General features: G+C 48.0%; 5 protein-coding genes across 5 annotated transcripts; 2 read left to right on the top strand and 3 right to left on the bottom strand.

Annotated features, from left to right (window-relative positions):
• Positions 1–229: 229 nt before the first annotated feature.
• TrAtP1_000918 (uncharacterized protein) lies at positions 230–2,277 on the bottom strand (the record flags this gene model as incomplete). The annotated part of the gene is made up of 2 exons (XM_066110774.1): positions 230–268; positions 2,146–2,277. The coding sequence occupies 2 exons, from the start codon at positions 2,275–2,277 to the stop codon at positions 230–232; spliced, it is 171 nt and encodes a 56-aa protein (XP_065966847.1).
• Positions 2,278–3,184: 907 nt separating this feature from the next.
• Positions 3,185–3,604, top strand: TrAtP1_000917 (uncharacterized protein; the record flags this gene model as incomplete). The annotated part of the gene is made up of 1 exon (XM_066110773.1): positions 3,185–3,604. One exon carries the CDS (start codon positions 3,185–3,187, stop codon positions 3,602–3,604), a length of 420 nt encoding a protein of 139 aa, XP_065966846.1.
• Positions 3,605–13,346: 9,742 nt separating this feature from the next.
• On the bottom strand, positions 13,347–16,900 carry TrAtP1_000916 (uncharacterized protein). Its single transcript, XM_066110772.1, has one exon. It carries the CDS (start codon positions 16,634–16,636, stop codon positions 13,859–13,861), a length of 2,778 nt encoding a protein of 925 aa, XP_065966845.1. The 5' UTR covers positions 16,637–16,900; the 3' UTR covers positions 13,347–13,858.
• Positions 16,901–18,195: 1,295 nt separating this feature from the next.
• Positions 18,196–19,812, top strand: TrAtP1_000915 (uncharacterized protein; the record flags this gene model as incomplete). Its single annotated transcript, XM_066110771.1, has 7 exons — positions 18,196–18,320; positions 18,383–18,453; positions 18,615–18,710; positions 18,775–18,920; positions 18,979–19,103; positions 19,177–19,720; positions 19,783–19,812. The coding sequence occupies 7 exons, from the start codon at positions 18,196–18,198 to the stop codon at positions 19,810–19,812; spliced, it is 1,137 nt and encodes a 378-aa protein (XP_065966844.1).
• Positions 19,813–20,426: 614 nt separating this feature from the next.
• On the bottom strand, positions 20,427–22,224 carry TrAtP1_000914 (uncharacterized protein). The gene is made up of 4 exons (XM_014090884.2): positions 22,162–22,224; positions 21,848–22,094; positions 20,881–21,785; positions 20,427–20,819 (listed from the first exon to the last, which is right to left on the bottom strand). The coding sequence occupies exons 1-3, from the start codon at positions 22,169–22,171 to the stop codon at positions 20,996–20,998; spliced, it is 1,047 nt and encodes a 348-aa protein (XP_013946359.1). The 5' UTR covers positions 22,172–22,224; the 3' UTR covers positions 20,427–20,819; positions 20,881–20,995.
• Between the last annotated feature and the right edge of the window lie 93 nt (positions 22,225–22,317).

Below are 22,317 nucleotides of genomic sequence, written 5' to 3'. Positions count from 1 at the left end.
AATCCATCACACACACACAATGCCTTGACCGTGTACATCAATCATTATGGCGTTTGGGGGTTTTGATTCACATCATCATGGCAGCAAACTCTTGGCTGCACAGGCGAAACGGAACTACTTCATGAATGAAGCGACATACTTTTACATATATTCTCTTTCTCTTATTCTTTTCTTGTTATATCTTGGTCTCATAATGTCTAGTTGGGACAACAAAAAACTCATTCGCACTTTACGTGGCGTTGCTTTTCAATGATACCATGGTCTTGAGCTATTCGGATCGATATTGGATGAGCTCTGATGACGCTCATGGATTTGTTTCTACTTTTGCAGCCCTTGTCCATTGGGAAGCTGGGTTATGCATCAAGTTGTATTTTAGTGGGGGTTGGGAATATGCGTTTCCAGGGGCGACCTTGGGCGAGGAAAATTTTTTCTTTCATCACTTTTCTTTTTCTCAGCGAAAGACGATTAGCGGGGACAACAGAATCCCATGCACGGATCTACAGAAGACTAAAAAAAAAAAAAGAAGGCAGCAAATGAGATGGAAAAAAGCTGGTGGAGGCCAAAAAAAGAGGAGCTCCCGTGGGTCTTTTTTTCTCAAAAAGTGTGTTGTTTTCTACGAGACAAATGTCAAAAAAGGGTTTTACCATAGCAAAAGGGGTGTCTTATTAGATGGACACATGGCAAAAAACATTAATAAATTCGTGATAACAAAATCTCTCTCTCTCTTGCCCTCGTTTAAACCGTGCCGTGTGAAGGATCTGCCTGGGTTGTGACGTGCATGATGGCGGAATCAGTGTGGCATGGGGGTTTTTCTTTTGCTGATTAACATTGTTGCGATTAATTGACAGGTTGACTAACGATATCTGCAGTATCCGGTACTCGCTCTAGCGCAGATGGCTGCTACGTAATCAAGTACCGAGTACGCTGGGAACTCACGGCACTCTTTCTTCCACCTCTTCGGGTCTCCTCCGCCGGGCAGTGCAGCCAAACAGGAAATGCGACTTTTTCCTGCTCGGTTGGGTTTTTTCTCTTCTACTAACCAATTGAGTCGCTATCTAGCCAATCTACTGCATATGCACGTTTGATGCTTTTGGCATGAGAAAATTTTCACACAAGCAAGGGCCCTGCGGCATTGACTCATTACGTTCCAAAATGACCCCCTCCCCGTCTCCTCTCCTCTTCTCTATAAACCCATGGCGGTGAAGGTTCATTGAATCAATGACATGATTATGGAAACGGCTTGAGAGGGTAAAGAGAGGAAGGCTGGCCGGGCGCTATTCCGCCCAGCCCACCCCAACTCCACAGAAAAACCGAATGAGCCGGGAATTGGAAGTTGTTGACCCAGAAAAACCAAAACACACCGGCTCTTTTTTTTTTTTTCTGCCTCTCTGCACTGAAGAGGGGGGAGAGGGGGGGCCGCAAGGCAGGATGAGGAAAAAATCAAGGTAAAAAGAGGAGACGTCAATTGATGTGTTCCGGATGTTTACCGCTTTGTTGGTGATCGGCTATTACGGGGCTGTCGGGATCGGGAGGGCGGAATTAAAAGAGAAAGGAAAAAAAGCTGAAAGGTGAAACTAGAGAGCTTTTGAAAGAGCTTGGAGCTAAAAGGGGGGAAGCTAAGATGCTGGTGAGGCTGAAGATGGGCTGAAAGGGCGACGATGTGGAAAAAAAACAAGGGGGAGGGGGGTTGCGGCAGTTGGGGTTGAGAGCAAGTGTGGCTGGGCCAATGGGGAGGACTGGAGAGCATCTTTGCTTCGATTGTTGCTTCGGACGTGCGGGACACAAGGTCGTTATGAGAAGGATGGGCTGCGATGGAAAATGCATGGCAAAAAAACGCATGTTGGGGGGGGCTCACGGCAGTTGGTTGTGTGTGCGGATTGCGTGGAAGAGAGCTCAACGAAAGAGGAAATAAGGAAAAAAACAAAGCTCGTCAAGCCACGATGAGATCCGAGGATCCGTTTGAGCCATGATAGGTAATTGCACGTTTCTTGCCAGGGCGAAAAATAGATTGTGGCATGAAACTTCTTATTATTAATGTTGAATTAAGGGAAAAAAAAACATATAAACACTGGGTGGTTGTCTAAGAGCACATGGCAGTTGGTTTTTGTGGCTTGATGCTTTTGATGCTCTTTGCTGGCAGGTTACTTTGGCATAATCAATTTGCCGAAAGGTGTGGAAGGGTTTAAACATGGCTTTGGCGGTTGACTGGGGGGCATTGGGGATCGGTATATGGTTTGGAGTGCCGGCTGGATTAAAGCCGATAGGTGGTTCTAGCATCTTCGGGTTCTTGGCTTTTGGTGATTTGATGTCTTTGTCAATTTGCACTCGGAGGGGTGCAATAACATCGCTGTACGTCGCGACCTAGATGGAACAACGGCCCCGTTGACGGCGCCAATTGACGGCGCGCTGTAGTTTGACAGATGCCTAGAATGAAATCATATGCGGGTTTTTTCTTTTCCTTTGGGGGGGAAAGATGGAACATGTGAAGAGGCTAATACCGAATGGCTGAAAATGTCGTCAACGGAAGATTTAGGGGTCTAAGGGTCTGGCTACAGCCCGTAGTGCGATCGGAGAAGCAATGGACATGTACTCCGTATACGTGGCCCAATAAACATGTGCCTAAAATGAAAAGTAAAGGAACCCCCGAGGGCAAGTCTTTTAAAGTCGATAAAACGCCCTCGGGCAATAGTCCGCCGCTTAGTGTTTGCTGCTGCCTTGTAGCTTGGGCTTAGCTGCATTTTGTGGCATGATGATTTTACAGTTGAATACGGTAGATGAAAACACCAGATATTGGCGGAAAACAAGGGAGAAGACGTACAAACTCTAGCCGGGCAACAGGACTCGTACACATGATCCAATTGTACAAGGCCAGCTCACTGTAAGCTACATGTGCCGGAGGAAGAATGAAGTAGTAGAAAAGCTGCCAAAAACAGCCAGGCAAATAAGCAGCTTACAAACAAAAAAAAAACATGGAAATATGATGGGAATTTACGAGTACGACGAGAGAAAGAGCAGCCGAAATTGGGGCCCCGCTTCCCCGGCAAAATTACGTTCGGCTTTGCTTTTTTGAATGGCTCGGCTTGAGGCTCCCTCTTCCGGCGGGATGGTTGAACTTTGATGGAGACAGGCGAGACAGGCGAGATAGCTGCCAGATTTCGGTGGCTGCCAAGGAGATCTTCGGAGAATGAATATTGTTTTCTTTTATGTGCTTTTTATTTTATCTCCAATGTCTCACTTTATTTCTTTTTTTCAATTTTATTCTTGCCAAAAAGGAAACTTGCGGAATATCTTGCTCGATCCAGCTAGAGCAAGTGGCTTTGGAGCATTCTTTTGGAGTGCGGCTAGAAAATCCGGGGGAAAGAAAAGCCACAGCGAGCGTCCCCCCTCCAGTGACAGACAGAGGCGCTGGCTATTGACGGGGACTCTGGGGAAGACAGACAGCTTTGGCTTGTTTAGTCTGGTGAACACTTGTCATGACGATGAACCGATCATTATTGCCGAAAACGAAGCAGTGAATGATTTTCTGGTGCATAGAGTGACGATGATGATGCGCTTGATATCGCTGATTTGGCGAGGACCATCTCTCGATCACTGCGGAGAGTGAAGTCATAGACCGCGAACATCATTCCCAAGAACCAGAAAAAAGAGAACAAGAACAATTTATTGTGAACATCAGCGGAGTGCCTCGTGATGCTCGATCTATGCTCCCCTCTCCGCCAGGCGATTGGCGAGTGCCAGGCGATGATCAAAATCACCTGCCAGTGGTATAAGGCTGCTTTCCCTTTGGCCCATATCATTTTCCTATTTTGCTAGAACAAAAATAAAAAGAAACATTAAAAACAACTGAGTTCGTGTGGCCCTCCCTTCGTAGGCTACCACCCACGTTTGTAGTTTAAACCAACGTGGTGGAAGACGATTCGCCTCGCCTCCTTAGGGGGGGGCTGGCAAGCTTTCTGATCGTCGCTTGGAACGAGATCACGCTCCAGGTGCTCTGTATATTAACTGCCACGACCTGTACAGGCCCTATATTGGTGCTGTTACAACGCCCCAAAGAAGGACCAAGCGATGGTTCCCGATTTAGCCCATCCCTAGTGTCGGTGGCATCATCTTTGATCCCCAAAGAGAACGATCGACGGGGCTTCGTGCCCACGTTTGTGGTCGACACCCTCTTTTCCTTTTTTTTTTGTGTGCGTCTTCTTTTTCTCAATTCGCCCTCCACCAAGAACGAAAACTAGCGACGACGCTAGAAAACGAGCATCAATGCCGTTTACGGGCTTGTTTGATTTTATCCTTTTTATGTTGTCCGTCAGTCTAATATTTCCTTTTCCCCGTCTGCGGTGAAAAGCATCCAACGTTCAAATCCAGTAGTGTCTGTGTAGTCCTACGCTTCTTTAGTGGCTCTTTGCTCGACGGAAATTAGAGTCCAGAGACCAGGGTTCTGTTAGCTTTAGCCGTTCCACAGCTTGCGAGTTCCCCCCGTGGGGAAATGATGCTCTTAGGACTCCACACCGTTCTTCCACTGCGGTGTCCAGAGCCCAGCGGGTGTTTTAATGTCGTCAGCCTTGTCATACGGGCCTCGGCTTCCACTCCGCTCTCCACAGCCCCCCTTCTTCCCCATATGAGAGAGAGCCTTGCCTTTGGCATGACAGGTTTGATGACTAGTTGCGTCAGATAATCACGAGTATACAGTTCCCAGCAGGAAAAACAAAGATAGACTACATGTATATGCACTGTCCTTACGTCAGTCAGACCGTACGCCCAATATAGGGGTCCATATGACTCGAGCGACGATCCGTCTCAAAAGGAAAAAAAAAAAAAGGGCGCTGACTAGCTTAAGCAGTAGGAACACGCTTCTTCTTCTTCCTACGGGTCCTTTTTTCAATCCTCCAACGCAGGAGAGGGATAAACAATCAAGCACGGCAGGCAGTAGTTCGTCTGACCGGAAGCTAAGAAACGCCCCCGGAAGACTCCCGAGGGGGAAATGATGCATGTCGGCCCATTTCACCGAAAAAATGAGCGAAGGGGGAAAAATATCCAGATTCATCTAAGCGGCTGCAGCGCCTTGTCCTTCTTTTTCCCCGTTACGTAGCAATACCTTGCGCAGATGATTGCTTTGGGCAGCGTGCGGCGCTGGTGTTGGTTGGTTGATTTGACTCAAAGGCTTTATGCGCATGAATGGGTGAAGCGGTGAAGGCAAGACATGCTGCAAAGTGTTGAGTAGAGCGCAGTTTCACATTTTTTTTTATCTTATTTGCTAATTTTTTTAAACCGCCATGCTCTCAGTAAGCTGCGCGTTAAAGGTCTAAGCCGAATGTTTGCGCAGCGTTTGTTACTGTGATTGCATCACCAGGCTGATATTAAAACGTCAAAATATGAGCAGAGTTGCGACACGATACGCCTCAACCTGTCAAAGGAATAATAACAGGCCTAACGGCGACTAACAACAGTGACAAGCATAGAAAACTCAAACTTTAATCAACTAAATGATTAAATAATTAAATGAATATTATTGTCATTTATTTCAAGCGACTCTGCCTCTCCTCCGATCGTTGCTGCGGACACTCCATCGGGGAAGCTCAACTCCAAAAGGGGGCCTGTCACGATGGCCGGCGATGATTTGCCTAAGTACTCGGACGAGCGCCACGCTAAACAGCCCAGCTGGACCGTACCTTGCGTTGCTGCAAATTGACTGTACATGCATGTTATGCGCAGACCAGTTCTAGTGCCCGTGGCTTGCTTGTCTGTCGCCGACGGAAGGGCTTTGCGTCAACGGTCCGAAGACACAAGGACAACCCCGGCCCCCCCTACACGGAGATCAAAACGAGCCAACGAACGAAATGACTTTGGACTGACTAAGTGACCGACATTGGCGGCGAGGTTGTCAAGTCAGGCAGAAAAAAAAAAGGTTGCCTGGGAATCGGAATCGGGTGAGATTTACCCAAAAACAAAAAAAAAAGGGAGGGGGGGAGTGTGGGTGAAACTGATCTCGATCTCTACGTAGGTTGGAGTTTTTTGCTGGGAAAGGGTGCTACGTCATCAAGGCTGATGCTTTTTTGGATGCTGCTCTGCGCGCTTACAAGCAATGAAGATTTCTTGTTTTTTTTCTCTTTGCGTGTGCCCGCGGTCAAGGCCGGGTGACTAATGAAGATCAGACGGAAGGGAAATTGCAGTGAAAGAAACGGTAAAATCAGCGATAAAATAATATTGTCGTTTTATTTTTATTTTATTTATTTAACATTTTCAAGAGTCAGCATCTTGGGCTGATTCTTTGCTTGCCTCTTTTCGCTAGCAAACGGTGTAAAGTTAGTCGATGGAAAGTGCCGAGACTTTCATCCGTGTCTTTTCGCCTTGCTCGGAATGACACCTCAAACAGGCAATTTCACCCCAAAAGCTGAACAGCCTCCCACTGGAATTGAAAAAGCCACAGACATAATAAATACCGAGTAGAGGGCTAATAATACGCGGAGGGCCGCACCGCCACTGTTTTTTTCTTCTTCACAATGAATGTCAGCAGCAAACAGTGTGGCGCACCTCCCTTCGGCTCAGCGTGTTGCTTTCGGTCAAATCTGGGGTGTTTGTCGCGGATTTTACCCAAAACGACGAAGTGTGGCTGGTGAGAGGGAGGTGTCTTTGGCGTGTGGCACGTGTGTTTTATCTTTTTGGTCTGTGTAGGTAAGTTGTGTTGCTTTTTGCCTTTTTGCCTTGACGTTTACATGAGCATGTATTTTTTTGGTGCTGGCAAATTCGGAGCAAGGGAGCTTTGTGGCTGTTGTAATTGCCACGGGTAAAAGTACGCGATACCCGAGGGTAGATGCGTCTCGTGGCTTTCTTTTCCACGGATACGGAAAGGATGTAGGAATCAACCGAAATTTGAAAATCGGCAAACATGTACATAATGGAAACTGAATACAGTCTCCCCCCGCCCTTTTCCCCTCGTACTCGACGCGGAGATAAGGGGACCAGGCCCTGCATACATGGGAAAACAAGCTTTTGCGTTATCTTTTGCGCATGTTACATCGCGCAGGGATCGTTTGCAAAGATAGAGGGCTTTGCGACGTGTCTCAGTGGAAGACGAACCCTTCCTAGATTAAAAGTTGCCTGAATAGGAAAGCGAGGCGACCAGGGCCAGATGCTGCGTTGCATCCCCGGAGGAACGCCAGTCTTGGAGGCGGGACTTTTTTTTTCTTCTTCTTTTCCTTCTACATATAAGTGACATGGTATCTTTGGGTACTTTTTGCGATCCCTCTCGGACAGCCACCGCATCTAGCACGTAGTAATCAATATATTCATTACTTCATCTTTTCCGTCCACCCAACAATCTGTCAAACAAGTCATTCTTTGCTCCACACGGACATGGCTGCTTTCTCTCCAACGCCGGCCGTAATGCGCACCAGTGACAGCACAAGCTGGAGTGGCTGGAATGGGGCGAAAGGGTTGCGTGGGGAAAAAGCGAAGAAAATAAAAAGAATAAAAAGAATAAAGGCAGCCATAGAGAAATGAGATAAAAACAATAAAAAAGAAGAGGGTGTGGAGACCCCGCTTTTTTATTCTTCTAGAAGCCTTCTGCGACACGTGGGAGAACCGGAAAAAAAAAAGCCTCTGGGGAGTTATCTCGCGGTCTTTTTAGTGTGGGTGTGAGTGGGAGTTGTTTTTTTTTTTGGCCTGCGTGGTACAAGTATTCCGGCTCGGTGGCTTGAACCCGGAAACGAAAGACATGGGGAATATTGAAACCCAGGGTTGTTTCTTATCGGACCGCTTTGGCGTGTCATTTCCGTGAAACTTTAAAGGCTCTTCCTTTGGATCTTTACTCTTTGTGTCGTTGGCGGGTAGTCTAGAAGGAGTTGTCACGACTCGTAACAGAGCAGAAAACTTGGCACATTCCGCTTCTGGAGAATGGGTTTTTTATTTGGCTGCCTGCTGCTAGTTTCGAGGGTTTTTAGGGGGTGGCTGTTGGGGAATGCGATGGTGCTGCATGGGGTAAAATAATAAAATAATTTTTTTTTAAAAAAAAAAAAAAAAGAATAGAAGAGGTGGTTCTTGAATCATTATTGCCGCAATTCTATTGTTTCAGCCTTTATCTATTCGCATGAGAATAAACCTCAAGTTCAACGCCATAACTTGCCGCCAGCGACAACTTCCAAAAGTTGCCTTTAGCGCCGTGCTGGCAAATGACGAGTTCGCCATGACAACTTCTTTCGGTATCTCAAAACCGTACACGGGTTTCACGTCCTATTTCGCTGCTAGTAGTTCTATTACCCGCCACACGTGGCACTTGTAGATTCTACGGCCTCTCGGTGTGTATTCCTAAAACAAGACTACTTTGAATAATTGAGCCGAAAACAAAGCACACCCGGTGGCGGCAACACGAATGTGGCTCATTCAATCTTGCGGAATTCCGAACAGCTGGGTTATTCTTCCCCTAGGCGGGCCAGGCGGAGAATGGCTGATTAAGAAGAAGAAAAAGCTACTCGCTGTGGCACCGGCTGTCAGAAGTGGAAATGTGAATGAAAAAAACGTGTGTAAGTCGAAAGACTTTCAGCCACGAAATGAGTTTGACAAACATGTACCTGTACTGAGCTGGCAGGACGGAGATTAAGTTTATTCCCATTTGGCCAAGATCAGATTCCCAACCAGGCGTTTCCGGGGGCCAAAAACTCGTGGAAGCCATCATCTGCGATTGGCCTTGCGGATGATTAAGCGAGCATCCAGACATGCGGCCTCTTTTTGCGAGATGACACAGGGCAGATGAGTATACGGTCTGACTTCAGAATATGGTGCAGGTTATTGCGCGATTGGCGTCGAATAAGCAATGATTTATAACATTATTGTTCATAATGACGGAGCAAGAAATTGCGAGATGTATCCTCTACTCTTTCTTCCATGATGTCAATTTGAAAGAATATTCAAGATGATGGCAGTCTGTGTTTGATATCATCAATCAATCAATGCATCATAGCGACCGCGCAGATGGAGTTTGCGCTATGCCAGTTTGGACGCCGTTTCCAGCACGTGACCTCAGCCTGATCTGCTGATGCTGGTCGTAGAGTCATCAATTAGCTGAAATCACGGATATACCTGCACGCTCTTACAAGGCCGCGAAAATCGACGTAATGCAGCCTCGTCTCGGAGGCAAAGTCTTCAAGGTTTGCTCTACAACGTCGTCTCGTCTTACCAACAAAGGAATATGCAGCACGGCCACGTCGTAGGACGCGTGATCATTTTGCAAGCGAGGCGTAACGCCTTGTAGCTGAGCAACCAACAACTGCCGCAACAGCGCCGTGGAACGAGCGGGAAGCTTATTACTACGTGAGGGCGCTGCGAATGAGGGCAAATATAATAATAATGCACCCGCCGGCCTCAATTGCGTGAAATGCGGCCTTTGACGGCATTATAACATGCCGACTTCCCCTCATCGCGGCCGGTCGCTGTGGCGCAAATCATGGCCAAGTTGTGAATGGGCATTTCGCCGCGAATAGAAACTATCTTGCTTGATGGCCCGAAACGCCACTGCTGCGAAGAGAAACGAGGCTTGAACAACTTTGCCCTCTGCTACGTTGCGGCCTCTTTTGTGTGCTTGGTCGAGTCAGATGAGGTATAACGGGACGCATTCAATGAATCAAAGCGTTTTAACGTGAACCGTTTTACAGCGTGGAGCTTTAAGCTCGTCATCAACAGTAGCCGACCGGTGGATTATCACGAGCATATAGGTGTGTACAGCAGCAACAAGCACTCGGCTGGAAATGCCTGCTGTCATTCAGGGGAAACGGAAAAATAGCTTCACTTCACGGCATGGCCCTCGGCGCGGTGCATGCATTAGCATGTGCTCATCACTCTATCGGCTCCATTTCGCAGGTACAAGTAAGCGACAGCTGGATGCTACACATCACTTGTTATACGAGTATCGCCGCGTTGATTAACTACCAGCCCTATGGCGACATGGATATAGATTGCATGTAGATTTACACTTGTACATGCCAGAGCCAACAAAGTATCCCAGCGCATGCCGTGTCACTTGATCGCATTGTACTGCCCATCGGCGATACTGGCTGCGCTCGACGACCAGGCCCTGAATATGCTTCGTCGCTGACGCATTCATTATCCAAAACACAGACATGCCCAGAGCCTTTTTGACGCGGGCAGAAGCTTGTTTGCGGGTGGTGCTACGAAAAGCGGATAAGTGCGGGGATGGCCGCGCAGGAAATAACGATAAACACAACTGGAATTCTCAAAGTAAAATAGAGTAAACGGTAAGCAAGGGCCCTCCCTCAAAGCAAAGCAGAAATAAATATTTAAATCAAAGGGCGATAAAATAAAATAAAAATAAAGGGATTAAATGCAAACGGCTCTAAAAGAAGCAGCCATCTTTAGTTCCCAGCCAATGCCCGTCTTGAACATATCCTGCTAACTCGATTATCCTCCAGTAAGAAAAACCGGCGACGAAAATTCGCCCTCTCATGTGATTGCTATTTTATCGCCCCTCCCCTCCAACAGCCAGCCGCAAACACGCCGCAAGGGGAAAAAGGCGAGGGGAAGGATGGTGGCTCAGCCCTTTTTCTGAACAAAGTGAGCTGTGAGCTGTTTGCTCTCTGTTTTCGTTTTTCTTGTGTGATTCATATTATGAAATTGATATGCTATGGCTCATAAATATTGCAGCTCACCTGACGCTGTTGCTCCAGGGAGGGAAAAAAGCATAAGGGCGGAAAAGAGAGAGCCTTTGCTATCCGCTCTTCAGCTGCTTACTAGCCATTGCTGCTGTTCACGAGTCCTAGAATCTGAAATAATCCTCCTCGCTTGTCTCTTGTCTCTGCTGACTGTTGCGGCTGCAGCGGCTCTCCTCGGGCAACGCGAGAGGAGAAGCGACGAGTGCTGTGAGTCCTTGCGGTGCCGCAGTGGCAAAACCACATGGCCCATTGTATTTTTTTTGGCCCAATTCAGAGCCGAGCGCGAGAGCAAGAAAGGACCGGCATTAGCAAACAGCAGCAAAATGTCACCAGGTGGTGTCTTGTCGCTGTCGTTGACATTCCTTTCGGGCCTACGTTTGTTTAGAGGGCGGCATCTTGCCGCTGTGTCATTCTCTCTGTTTTTTTCGCCCTTTTTGGTAAACGGGATAGAAAAAAACATTGACAAATATGCATTGTACCACTTTACTTGATTCACGTGCTTTCACCATTGATTTTCTTTGCAATCTGGGCTGCCTCTCGCTTGTCGTATCGTGAACATGACATCATGGTGTTTTTTTGTTATTGTTCTTCCCCGCCCTGCGCCCAGACACTTTGCTTACTCTGTCAGTTTTTGTGTTCCTGGGCAAAATAAGACAATTTAATTCTAGTGATTACTTCATCGAGAAAAACGGAAACGGTAGGTTAAAGTGAGTAAATAAGCTCGATAAAAAAAAACATTTAATTCCGTTGAAAGCAGAATAAATTACTGTCAGCCGCTTGATAGTATTACTGCCCAGCCACCAACCACCACAACACTACGCGGGCAGCAGAGTTTTTTGCCAGCATGGCGTCTGGACTTTGCTGTGGCAATGCACTGTTTAGGCAACTGGTCTCTGTGAAAAGAGGTTTGCCCGTGGCTGTGACATACAGTACGGACCGTAAATATCTTCACTGGACCGTGATACGCGTTGTTTTCCATCTCGAGATTCTGCTGCAAAGACTCACCATCTTCCGCCACTATCGGCACCATCCAAGCGTGGATTGACTTGACATCAGGCAACCCCGGCACTGGACCTGCATAAGACGTCCACAAATATCATCACAAATCAAATTCGTCACTGATCAATTGCAAGAACCACCCCTCTGATGAACGGCTCCAGTTTCAGGGCCATATAGGTTCCAATTCCCAAGCCACGCTGCGCCCAGTCCTCGTATTCTGCCCTCCATCCCATCAGGCTATGCAGAGCTATCAACTACCGATCGTTTCAAGGCTCCTCTTGCCGCCTTCCGCAGCGAAGCCGTTGAAAGGCTGTTTTTGCTCGTGCCTCAGCAAGCTAAAGGAAACTTGTCTAGCCAATCAGAAGCCAATTGAACCATTTCTTCAACGAAAGCAGCATGTGAAGAGAGGAGAAGAAACATCAACATGAACAAGCACGTGGTTGTGAATTTCAAGAGGCACCCAATGGCTATATTGATATATGTGGCGTCGCAGCATTAGGCTTTTCGGTAGTCGAAGCTACCTGAACCTGACGAGCGGAGTGCCGGAAAGGTTGTGGTTCGGCGAGGAATTTCGTATGAGATGTGATACCCTGAAGTGAAAAAAAAGACCAGACCAGGCACCATTCGAGATTGCGGCTCTTTTTGCGCCCGATCGAATGATTCAATCGTGCTGGAAATCGGATCAGATGCATTTTTAAGCGATCCCAACCATGTAAGCCAAAACTGCCTTGGCGCTGCGATGGCGCGAGCTGGACCTACTCGTCCAATTGGTGAAGCCCGATTCTTCACCAGCACCATTGGCTTTGAAGCTTTTTCTTTTGCATGTGCTTGCTGCTGTTGCTTGCTGCTGTTGCTTGCTGCTGTTGCTTGCTGCTGTTGCTTGCTGCTGTTGCTTGCTGCTGTTGCTATTTTTAAATTTCAGCTACTATTATCTTGCTATAAAATTTTTTGCCATTGTTCTTTAAGCATACGAGGCCGGCTGTGCCGATAGCTAGGAAAGATTTGTTTTGTGGAAAACGAAATGGAGTAATTCTACCTGGTTGGGGCTCCCTGTTGCATATGCAGCTTGACGCTGGATGACGAGATACCTGAACAACACCGAGAACCGCCGAGGCAATCGCTGAGAAGATGCCGAGCGGGACACTGCTGGCTAAGATGGGTATTCCGATGATACCGAAAACATCCTTGGCTAGAGTTCTTTGTTTGGTGTTTTCCGGTTACGGAGTTCTTTTTCGACCTTGCTTTTTTCGTCTGCCGCGATTCCGGTTGATGGGAGGATTTCAGTTTTAGAACCGAGCGATTAGGATTGAGATGTGTTTTTCATATGAATGAAAAAAGAGAGCAAATGGAATTACAGAAAGGTGTGTCTATTCATTGAACTTTTGGAGACATCTTCCATCACGAGATCCTGTAAAAGGGAGGTGCACGGGGCTTAGATCTGATGGCCGATAGCAGGTGTTCCCTGGATGATTGAAGGAATCAAATGGAAGGCAATTGAGAATTGAGAGAAATAGAAGACATTTTTTAAAATAAAAGAAGAAAAACGAATAAATTAAAAAAGAAAAAGAAAAAAAGAAAACGAAAATAGATAAAATAAAATAAAAATACACATAGCAAGTATACTGGCATATTTGAATACATATTTGATATCACCCCTGCTAGTAACAAAAGCTGTAGCGTTATTTTACTCATCATACAGATCATCGTGGCAATAAAGAATACCAACTTGGAGCAGTTTCGATCTTTGGATTATATGAAATGCTTCGTAGTGGACAAGTAGTGTGATGTTTCATCATAGTCGGAGCAGAGAGCCTGTACCAGTATTTCCCAAAGAACACGCGGATAACTCGGCCGTCGAATGAAACACATCACTTGTTCATCATTGTATACGATAGTGCCAAAGTATTGATGCATATCACAATATTGTTTGCATCTTGAAGCCGTTTCAAACGGTGATGCGAGGTCTATTGCTTTAAGTCGACTTGGAATAGTACAATCGCTACCAAGTACAGCCTACGAATGAACCATCAAATTCAGTACTGCAAAGCATCATGTTATTATACTGTACACATCCAATACAGAGTTGCTCAGGTTATTTGAATGTGATATTCATGCAAAAAGCTTCCATCAAATAACTACAGCTGATACATCTGATGCTACAATTCTTGGTACAGGCATAATTTGGGCTCAACTCTACATCATGCATCTCCAACTGCCATTCCCTGATGATTTACCAGAACCGATCTCTGAAAATACTTTGCTCCCGCTACTTCTAGCAACGGCGTTTCCACTGTAATTGCATTCGAGCTGTGTGCATCCAAGAGCTTTTGCTCCGGCTCGGCTACACAAGGTCGAGCTACTCGTATAAACGCCTCCGTCACCGCACGCCGATCGTCTCTAGTGGAACGACACTTTTTGACATGGATGAGGGCCTCATCGAGCCTGAACAGGGCATCACGATGGTCGTTGTTTTCCATGGGATGTACCACAGCCCGCATCGCCGTTGTCTTCATCGCCAGCTTGATGCTCTCCTTGCAAGCCCGGCTGCCGCGCCACCACTGGACTTCCGACGTAAACTTGGCAAGAATAGACTTCAAAGCGTTGTAACTGGCAGAGCCGGTGTATGCAAAAACCAAGTTGGAAAAGTTGTACTCGCTGTACAAGAGCTCTCCTTTGCCGTTCTCCCTTGCCGCTACCTCGCATACGGTGGCGGCCCCTTTCAAGTCGCCCTTTGCCGACAGTATTTGCGCAGCCTTGTTGTACACGCTGTCATGTATACGAGTCCCTTGACGAAGAGCCTGCTTGATAACATCTCCAACATCATCGCCATGTTCAAGCCTCGACAACAGCAGCGGAGTCAGGGCTTCCGTGACGTCGTAGCCTCGGCTACGAGCTTCGTCAATGAGCGACGCGGCCTCATCGACACTCCCGCTTTGCTTCTTGAGGTGTCCCAAGACTGCCAAACGAAGGCAGCGGATTGATGGATGAAGCCCGCTTAGTAGCAAGCGGCTGTACGCCTCACAAACGCGCTCCCACTCGTTCTGGGCTGATAGCCAGTCCATGCAGTCGAAAGCATCCGCCTCAGATACCCAGTTGTGCGATTCCAGCGAGGCGGGTGGCACATGACTTGATCTTTTCCCGCTGGATTTACTTGGCAGAAAATCCGAAAGAGTTGGTGCTAGCCCTTGGAGATTTTGATGCAAACTTGTAATGGTCTTGTCAGAAAAGCTCCAATATTTGCGACATCCAGAGTAGAAGCGGCGTATGAATACATCATCCATCTGAAATCCAGCCTCGGAGCAAAATTGAAGCCATGAAAACATGGAATCGAGGTCATGGCGGCTTGCATATCGGTCCAAGACAAGGTTAACCCATCTGGACTTTAGAGTTATGTTATAGTTGCGCACAAATCTCCTGAGCAAGGTCTCCAGGCCTTCCGAAGAGCAAGTTTGCACAAAGACGTCAATGATTTTGCTAATTGTGTATCGCAAATCGTTTGGCTTTGTGCTGTTAGCACTCTCGAGCGCCTCTATGCCGTCACGAACTGACTCCCAGTGCCCAAGAGCAGCCTCTCGCACAATCAGCCTACTTTGAAGCTTGACATCTGCCTTTGTCGCATCTGGATCCAATGTAAAGAGGTATTTCATTTCCTCTTGGGCAAAGGCATCATCTCCCGCTTTGAGAGCTTTCGAAACCATGAGTCGGCGTATTTTATACTCAACATTGGAGGGTACTGCAATTGCGTTGTATAAGCCGGCGCTCTGCAGAAGGCGATAGATTTGCTTGATGTCTTTAAAGCTCTCCATAGCCTCGTCCAAACCAGAAAGCAGTCGATAAATCGTCATACCGTGCATCCAGAATCGTTTTTGTTTCTGCTCTGAGAGAAACTCAAGAAGCTGTTCCAGCCCTCTCTTATCCTTCTTCTCCCACAGCCATTTAGCTACAGGTGATAGAACCTGGATGGGATCTTTGAATATTGGGAGCAAGGTGGCGAGCATAGTTGTCATTTTAGTAGAATCATATTCGATTGTAATTCTAAGCAGTCGTAATCCATGGGATTTGAAATGGGTATTCCACCTGGGGGCTATCGGTCGAGATGCCATTGAAGCTTGTAGCTGATCAACAGCCGAATCTAGCAATTCGGAGACCAAGGCCTGATTTGACTGGTGCCGCTCTGAATCCTGTAGCATTTGCTCAAGCTTTGTAATCTGATCGACGTAGGTTTGAGAATTTTTGTCTGGCGTTGATATATTGGCTAGAGATGGGCGGGCCTGAGCTGAGGAGTCGAACTGTGAAGGTTCATGTAAATAAAATGAGCCATCCTGTGTTTTCGAGCGCCTTGGAATTGGCTCATAATCCCTATGCAGAGAATCCCTATGCAGAGAGACCTTGACCCGTTTATCCAAGCCCGTTTCAAGTCTTTGCGTATCCATCTCGTTAGAACGAAGTGGTAGAGCGGAAATCGTAGGAGCCTTCAAAGGCTTGAATGAGATATCCGACGGCCGGATATCGGTCAGTGGGAGTATAAACTTGGTCGCCTCCAATCCGAAATTTGACATGTGCGTCTCTTGGGCAGCCTTTTGCTCCTTGTCGCCAGACGCAGCTCTGCTAGTGTGCTCATGGTGCTCGAATGAGTGTCGGTGGATGCTGGCATCTCCATTAAAGACGAGAGAGTTGGAAGAGCTGCCCCGGCGTCGTCTTCGATAGGGATTTTTGGATCGCGAAGCAGACGGGAGCGATAAGACCTCGTCGCCAAGATCTGCGAGCCTATCTTCCCAGCTTTCGCTCAGCGCAACGGCGCCCCTGTTGCTTTTGACAGTGTGCAGCTTCCGCGCATTATCAAGGGCCGAGCGAGCAATCTTGAGTCGACGGCGGCGCTCCTCGGCGAGCAAAGCAACCGAGCATGATGTTGTGAAAAGGACGCCCCGGAGAGCATTAAGAGCGGCCTTGGAGGGCACGGGAGGAGTGGAAGCCATGTCGACAGCCCATGTCTGCCGCTGTGCTGCCTATGTGTCGCGGATTGGGCAATTCTGGCGCATCCAGGAAGCGTGGTTTGCGATTTGATCTCGTCGGAAGCTATCGTAAGATTTCTACCATGGCATGATGGGTGCAAATATCTCGGCAATAGTCTGGAAGATTGGTGGTTAGTGGGGTACGTACCGCGCCCCGCCAAGCATGGTGCCGACAGGTACGTACCTCCATCTGGAAAAGCAACTGAAGGAGGTACAGATGGCTCTTGTTGTAAATTTAAATTCAATTGAGTGTAATTTGATGAATTCAACGTAAAAAACTGATGCTAGTTTTGTTGTTATTCCATGCCAATTAGTCGTTTTGTTGTTTATGCCAACTAAATCTCGCCTCTGGAGCTTGTTTCGTTGGTTGCAGCATAGCTTCGTCTTGCAGAAGCATTTCGAGCAAGTTGCCTTCTAGGTCTGGTCGATTTCTACTCCAAATTCTTCTAGCATCTCCTAGCTCTGTCACCCCATCCATCATGAAGAAACTGCCTCTGCTTTACTTGTAGATCGTTCGATATAGCATTGACAGCCATCAGATTACATGCTTACGTAGATCGACTAGCTTCACTGCGAACAAGCTAGAGTAGTTGAGTAGGCATAAACTTGACTACAAGGTCATGGACTAGTTGACGAATCGCAAACAACCTGCAATTAATTTGTCTTATCTGACCCTTCCGCGCAAGACGTATTTACGCAATGCTTTGCTCAGCGGCGGACTTTGCCCCCTCAATGGTTCGTCGAGTGGCCAGACGGCAGTGCTAACGCCGGACGATTTGCTGTAATAGCCTCAGTGGGCATCTTGCCATGCCAACCCCGCTTCTGGATCGAGGCAACCTATTCATACATCTTTTGCGCGATCTGGCGGATATGCTACGGCTCTAGCGGTGCTTCCACAACTCGTGTTCCCATCCAAGACGCAATTCGGACTTTAGAGCGAGGGGTCTAGGAGAAAAGAGCTGCAGCAATGGACATAACAGCACTCTCCGGCCGAGCGCCGTACCGGGTGCACTTAGACGTGCAGCTCTGGCTTTGGCGGGGTTGCGTCGAGATTGAGACAGGGCACGGTGCTCGATACAGGTCTATGGGCTCTGCTGCGTGCTTCTGATTGGCAACTTGTCGCCTACGCGGTACGAGTGAGCGCAATTGGCACCCGCATCAATGACCCCTTCCATCACACACACTCTTGCTGCAGCTAGAGACCCAAAGGGCTCCAGTTGCTATTGCCAATCCCCATCCACCACAGAATCGGCCATGGCTGCGACAAGGCCAGATGTCCGGTCAAAGCGCCGTGCCTCGGATGGGGTTGGCGAGCTGAAAGCTGCTGCATTGCCATCTTGAGCTGCTGCGCCTATAAAGCGCCACCGCTCCCCGCCAACGTGCTCTCGCCGCCATCATAGTCCTCTACTCGCCTTTCTCTGCAGCAACAACAACACATACATCCCTCTGTAAAAAGGGAACAAAAAGCAAACAGCAGTAGCACATCATATAGTATTCGATAAACCCGCTATTGCCTCGCCAACATGAGCATCTTCGGCCCGCCCCCAGTTCCCAAGAGCCCACTCAACCGCTACCGGCTATTATCGCCAACAGCTTCCGTGAGAGTCAGCCCTCTCTGCTTGGGCGCCATGAACTTTGGCTCAGCATGGTGGGTTTTGACATTGGTGCTCAAACTGAAAATAAATGCCATGTTGCTGAACCAGACCACAGGAAGGACTTCATGGGAGAGTGCGACAAGGCGGCTTCAGAGTCCATTTTGGATTTTTTCTATGAACAGGTGAGTACCAAAGCTTCTGTATAAGGATACCAGGTCCTTTTTATTCATCATAGCTGTAAATATTTGACAGCAGTGTGCTAACATCTTTCACAGGGAGGTTAGTTAATCATGCCAAGAGGATTCGTGGACACATTCGGCGCGCGGATCACTAACATCATCATACAGGCAACTTCATTGATACGTCAAACAATTATCAGTACGAGGAGTCTGAGACAATCATTGGCGACTGGATGAAGAAGCGTGGAAACCGTCATGAGATGGGTATGCTGCATTATAGCCTGAGCAATCTCTTTACTTGATTTCATCTAACGTACTACCTCTTCAGTCATCGCTACCAAGTTCACCACCTGTTATAAACTGGGGCCCAACCGCCCCCATATCGCTGCCAACTACACCGGAAATGGAACCAAAAGTCTCAACGCATCTGTTGAAGCCAGTTTGAAGAAGCTGCAAACCGACTACATCGACTTGGTGAGTTATCCTGCCCAACTACCTTTAACTCTGCATTCAATACGCTAATACATGACAGCTATACGTGCACTGGTGGGACTATGCCACTTCTATCCCCGAGTTGATGCAATCTTTGAACAGCCTCGTTGTGGCTGGAAAAGTCTTGTATCTAGGAATCAGCGATGCCCCCGCCTGGGTAGTGAGGTGCGTATAGAATCAAGTTAATCATATTTTAAATCGCATATTGCAGCTCTGTTTACTGATACTCCAAATGCAGCAAGGCAAATGAGTACGCCCGAAACCACGGCTTCCGTCAGTTTTCCGTTTACCAAGGACGTTGGTCCGCAGCTTCTCGTGATTTTGAGCGCGACATCATTCCCATGTGCAGAGACGAGGGAATGGCTCTCGCCCCCTGGGGAGCGCTGGGTGGGGGCAAGTTCAAGACCGAGGAGCAGCGTAAAGCAGACGTGGGACGCAAGGTCGAGGCCAGCGAGATTGATATTGAAGTCAGCAAGGTGCTTGAGAAGATTGCTGCTCGTAAAAACACGGTGATTACGAGCGTTGCACTGGCCTATGTTGTTCAAAAGACCCCCTACGTATTCCCCATTATTGGTGGAAGGACAGTGGATCATCTCAAGAATAACATTGAGGCTCTCACACTGCAGCTTACAGAGGAGGACATTGAAGAAATCGAGGGCGCATATCCCTTTGATCTCGGGTTCCCCAACAACATGCTCTGGGGCAAGAAATTCAACGGATCTCAGCAGAAGATCTGGCTGCTCGAATCTGCCGCTCACTTTGAATATGTCCCTGAGCCCAAGGTATGCCAGCCCTCATCTAATCCTGTTACATTCTTGTTGGCTAACGTTTATCCTTGTTTCAGCCCATTACGCCGTCCAAGGTTGGAGAGTAGAGCGTCCGCTTCAAGACGTCGTGCTGGAAATGGCTGCCAGGGCGCCAGAACCATCAATATGGTCATCATGAACATGCAATGAACCAGCAATATGGTCATCATGAACATGGGATGCATGCGGGTCCTGGCTGGTGAGCTTCAAAAGAGAAATGAGCTGCAAAAGAAGAAAATCAAGAGAAAATCTGAGGAGCTTAGTTGCTGTAGCTGCTATTGGTGAGAGAGAGGGAGCTGAGAAACGCAACCCTAGGTACCCTGAGTATCATTTTTAAGCGCATCCAAGTTAGGAAGAATCTTAGGATATGAATTCATTGCTTCATTTTGCTGCTTCAAATTCTGGTAGCATACATCAAAGATACCTTAGTAGCAGTACCATGCAGCATGTGATGTGTACTTTGTATGTCTCTTCTGCGTGCGTACCCCTGCGCTCAAATTGGTAGAAACAGGCACCATTAATTCTTCGTCCTGAATATACATTTCAGCAGCGGCGTAAAAGCTGGGTTCGCCTATGGCCTTGTGAGAATTCTTGGGCAGATTTCTTTTCTCGTCTCCTGAGCGAGGCATATATAAAGGGTAAATTGATTCACATTAATCGACGCGAGATACCATCATATGGGGCAAGGGATTGGGCGCGGAGCAGCGATATTTAGGCATTGAGACTAATGACAGTTGTACAAAATATGCTCCAAATATTCAATGGGTGAAGGGAATCTCGCAATCTAGAAACCCTCATTGTCCTTCGATTCTCTCTTCCTCCAAGGAATCTCTAATCAAGAAAGCCATGTCACAGCGACCAGCCGCTCTATACAACGTGTGTGATAGAGCAAGATTTCATTTTCCGAGGGGTGAGCAAAGTGGAAAGTATCGTTTGCTGTAGACGAAATCAGAGCCACCTCAGCCGTGGAGTTTAGAGTTTCGTTACGTGGAGGCTTTGATGCTGGGGATTTGATTATAAGATAGAGAAGAAAGTCCACTAGATCGCACATATACAACGATTCAAGGTACTATGGCTGGGCGAGCCAAGTTAACAAAATTGTAACCATTTTGTTGTATTAATGGGTATCTACATACCTACTTTAGTCGGTGTATATCAACTGTCACATGGCTGTTATCATAATACAAATATCCTATATCCTACCCGAACGCCGAATTGGATTGGGTTTTCAGTTGACGCATCCCGTCAACATTATTTAGCTCCCTTGCCCTTTGCCTCGTTGTCGCCCAGTTCTCTGATGAAGACTGAAGTCTGTCCGGCACCGTTGTAGTCGTTTTGGCCAGTCTCAAATCCCGGGCATACACCAACGGCCAGATACTTCCCATCGTTTGAAAAAGCCAAAGCTGCGACATTGTTGGGGAACTTTTGATACTGTTTTAACCTCCTCTTGGCCTCGGCATCCCATAGGGCTACTGTGCCATCGCCGCCTCCCGAGGCAAACGTTCCGTGGGCAGAGTGGAACGCGAGCGCATTGACTGGGTACACGATATCTCCATCGCCATCGGGAGCCGCCTGTCTGTGGCATTTGAATGCGTATTTCCTGGCTTGTGACTCGGCTGTATCCTCAAACCACTCGACCGCAACACGGCCTTCAATGCTGCTGGTAGCGTAACCGGCGTCGTTGGGCATGCAGGATACGGCACGAGTGAGGTATCGGAGGGACGACTCGCGTTGTTGCCAGGGTTTGAGCTCAGTGCCGCCGGTTTGGAATAGCTCGACGATTGCCTTGACATCGTAGATGTTGATGATACGACCTGTCATGGCGACAACAATCTTGCTGGGGCTGCCGGCAACGGCCTGGGGTTTGCCCGGGAGAGCAATGGTGATGGGGGTGCTTGAAGGATCGTTGAGGTTGTGCAGGTTGAGAGTGCTGTCCCAAGACGCGGAGACGAGGATGCCGTAAGATTTGCTGTATACGACGCGACGGACGGGCGCAGTGTGCTTGCTGAGCGCGGTCAATTCTCCAGTTTCAAGATTGAGGCTGTGATTCATAGTCAGCGATGGCTGTAATGTTGGTCATCGTGCGGCTGGAGTAGGAAATACCGATTGACCGTCCAGTCCATGCCTGCGGTGAAAGCCTCATTATCGTCGGCGCCGAAGCAAACATCCAGAACAGGAGCGCGATGCTCATATGTGGTTACGAGGCTTGACGCCTCCGGGCCATTTGTAAGGTCATAATGGTATACCTTGTTGTCCCACGACGAGACAAGGAGCTTCGAGCCCGAGATTGGCGCGAATGCGATCGCTGATACCGCGTCGCCGGGGGGCGGTGAGAGCTCGTATTGCGTTGCTGTTCCTTGGTCAGCTACATATCCCAAAAGCTGAAGCTACATCTCGCAAACAGCATCAAAACGCACCTGGAGCCATTGCCAATGCCCGCTCAGCTATGACGATGTAAGTTGTTTGACGGTAGAAGCTGCTGTTTATTGAAGAGGATCACGTGGAGATAACCCACAATCGCAGATGTGGCGTTGTGCCAGGCCCCGCCACGAAGTTTGGCTCAAGCGCAAAAT

Source organism: Trichoderma atroviride, chromosome 1 (genome assembly GCF_020647795.1).
Source record: "Trichoderma atroviride chromosome 1, complete sequence".
Lineage (NCBI taxonomy): Eukaryota > Fungi > Ascomycota > Sordariomycetes > Hypocreales > Hypocreaceae > Trichoderma > Trichoderma atroviride.
Note: the sequence above shows the minus strand (reverse complement) of the source record. Positions and strands in the feature narration are given on the sequence as shown.

Coding starts and splice junctions, on each gene's coding strand:
- TrAtP1_000916 (XM_066110772.1), bottom strand. CDS start 16,636: ATGGCTTCCACTCCTCCCGTGCCCTCCAAGGCCGCTCTTAATGCTCTC.
- TrAtP1_000914 (XM_014090884.2), bottom strand. Junction 21,786..21,847: donor ATGGACTGGACGGTCAATCG/GTATTTCCTACT, acceptor TATGAATCACAG/CCTCAATCTTGAAACTGGAG.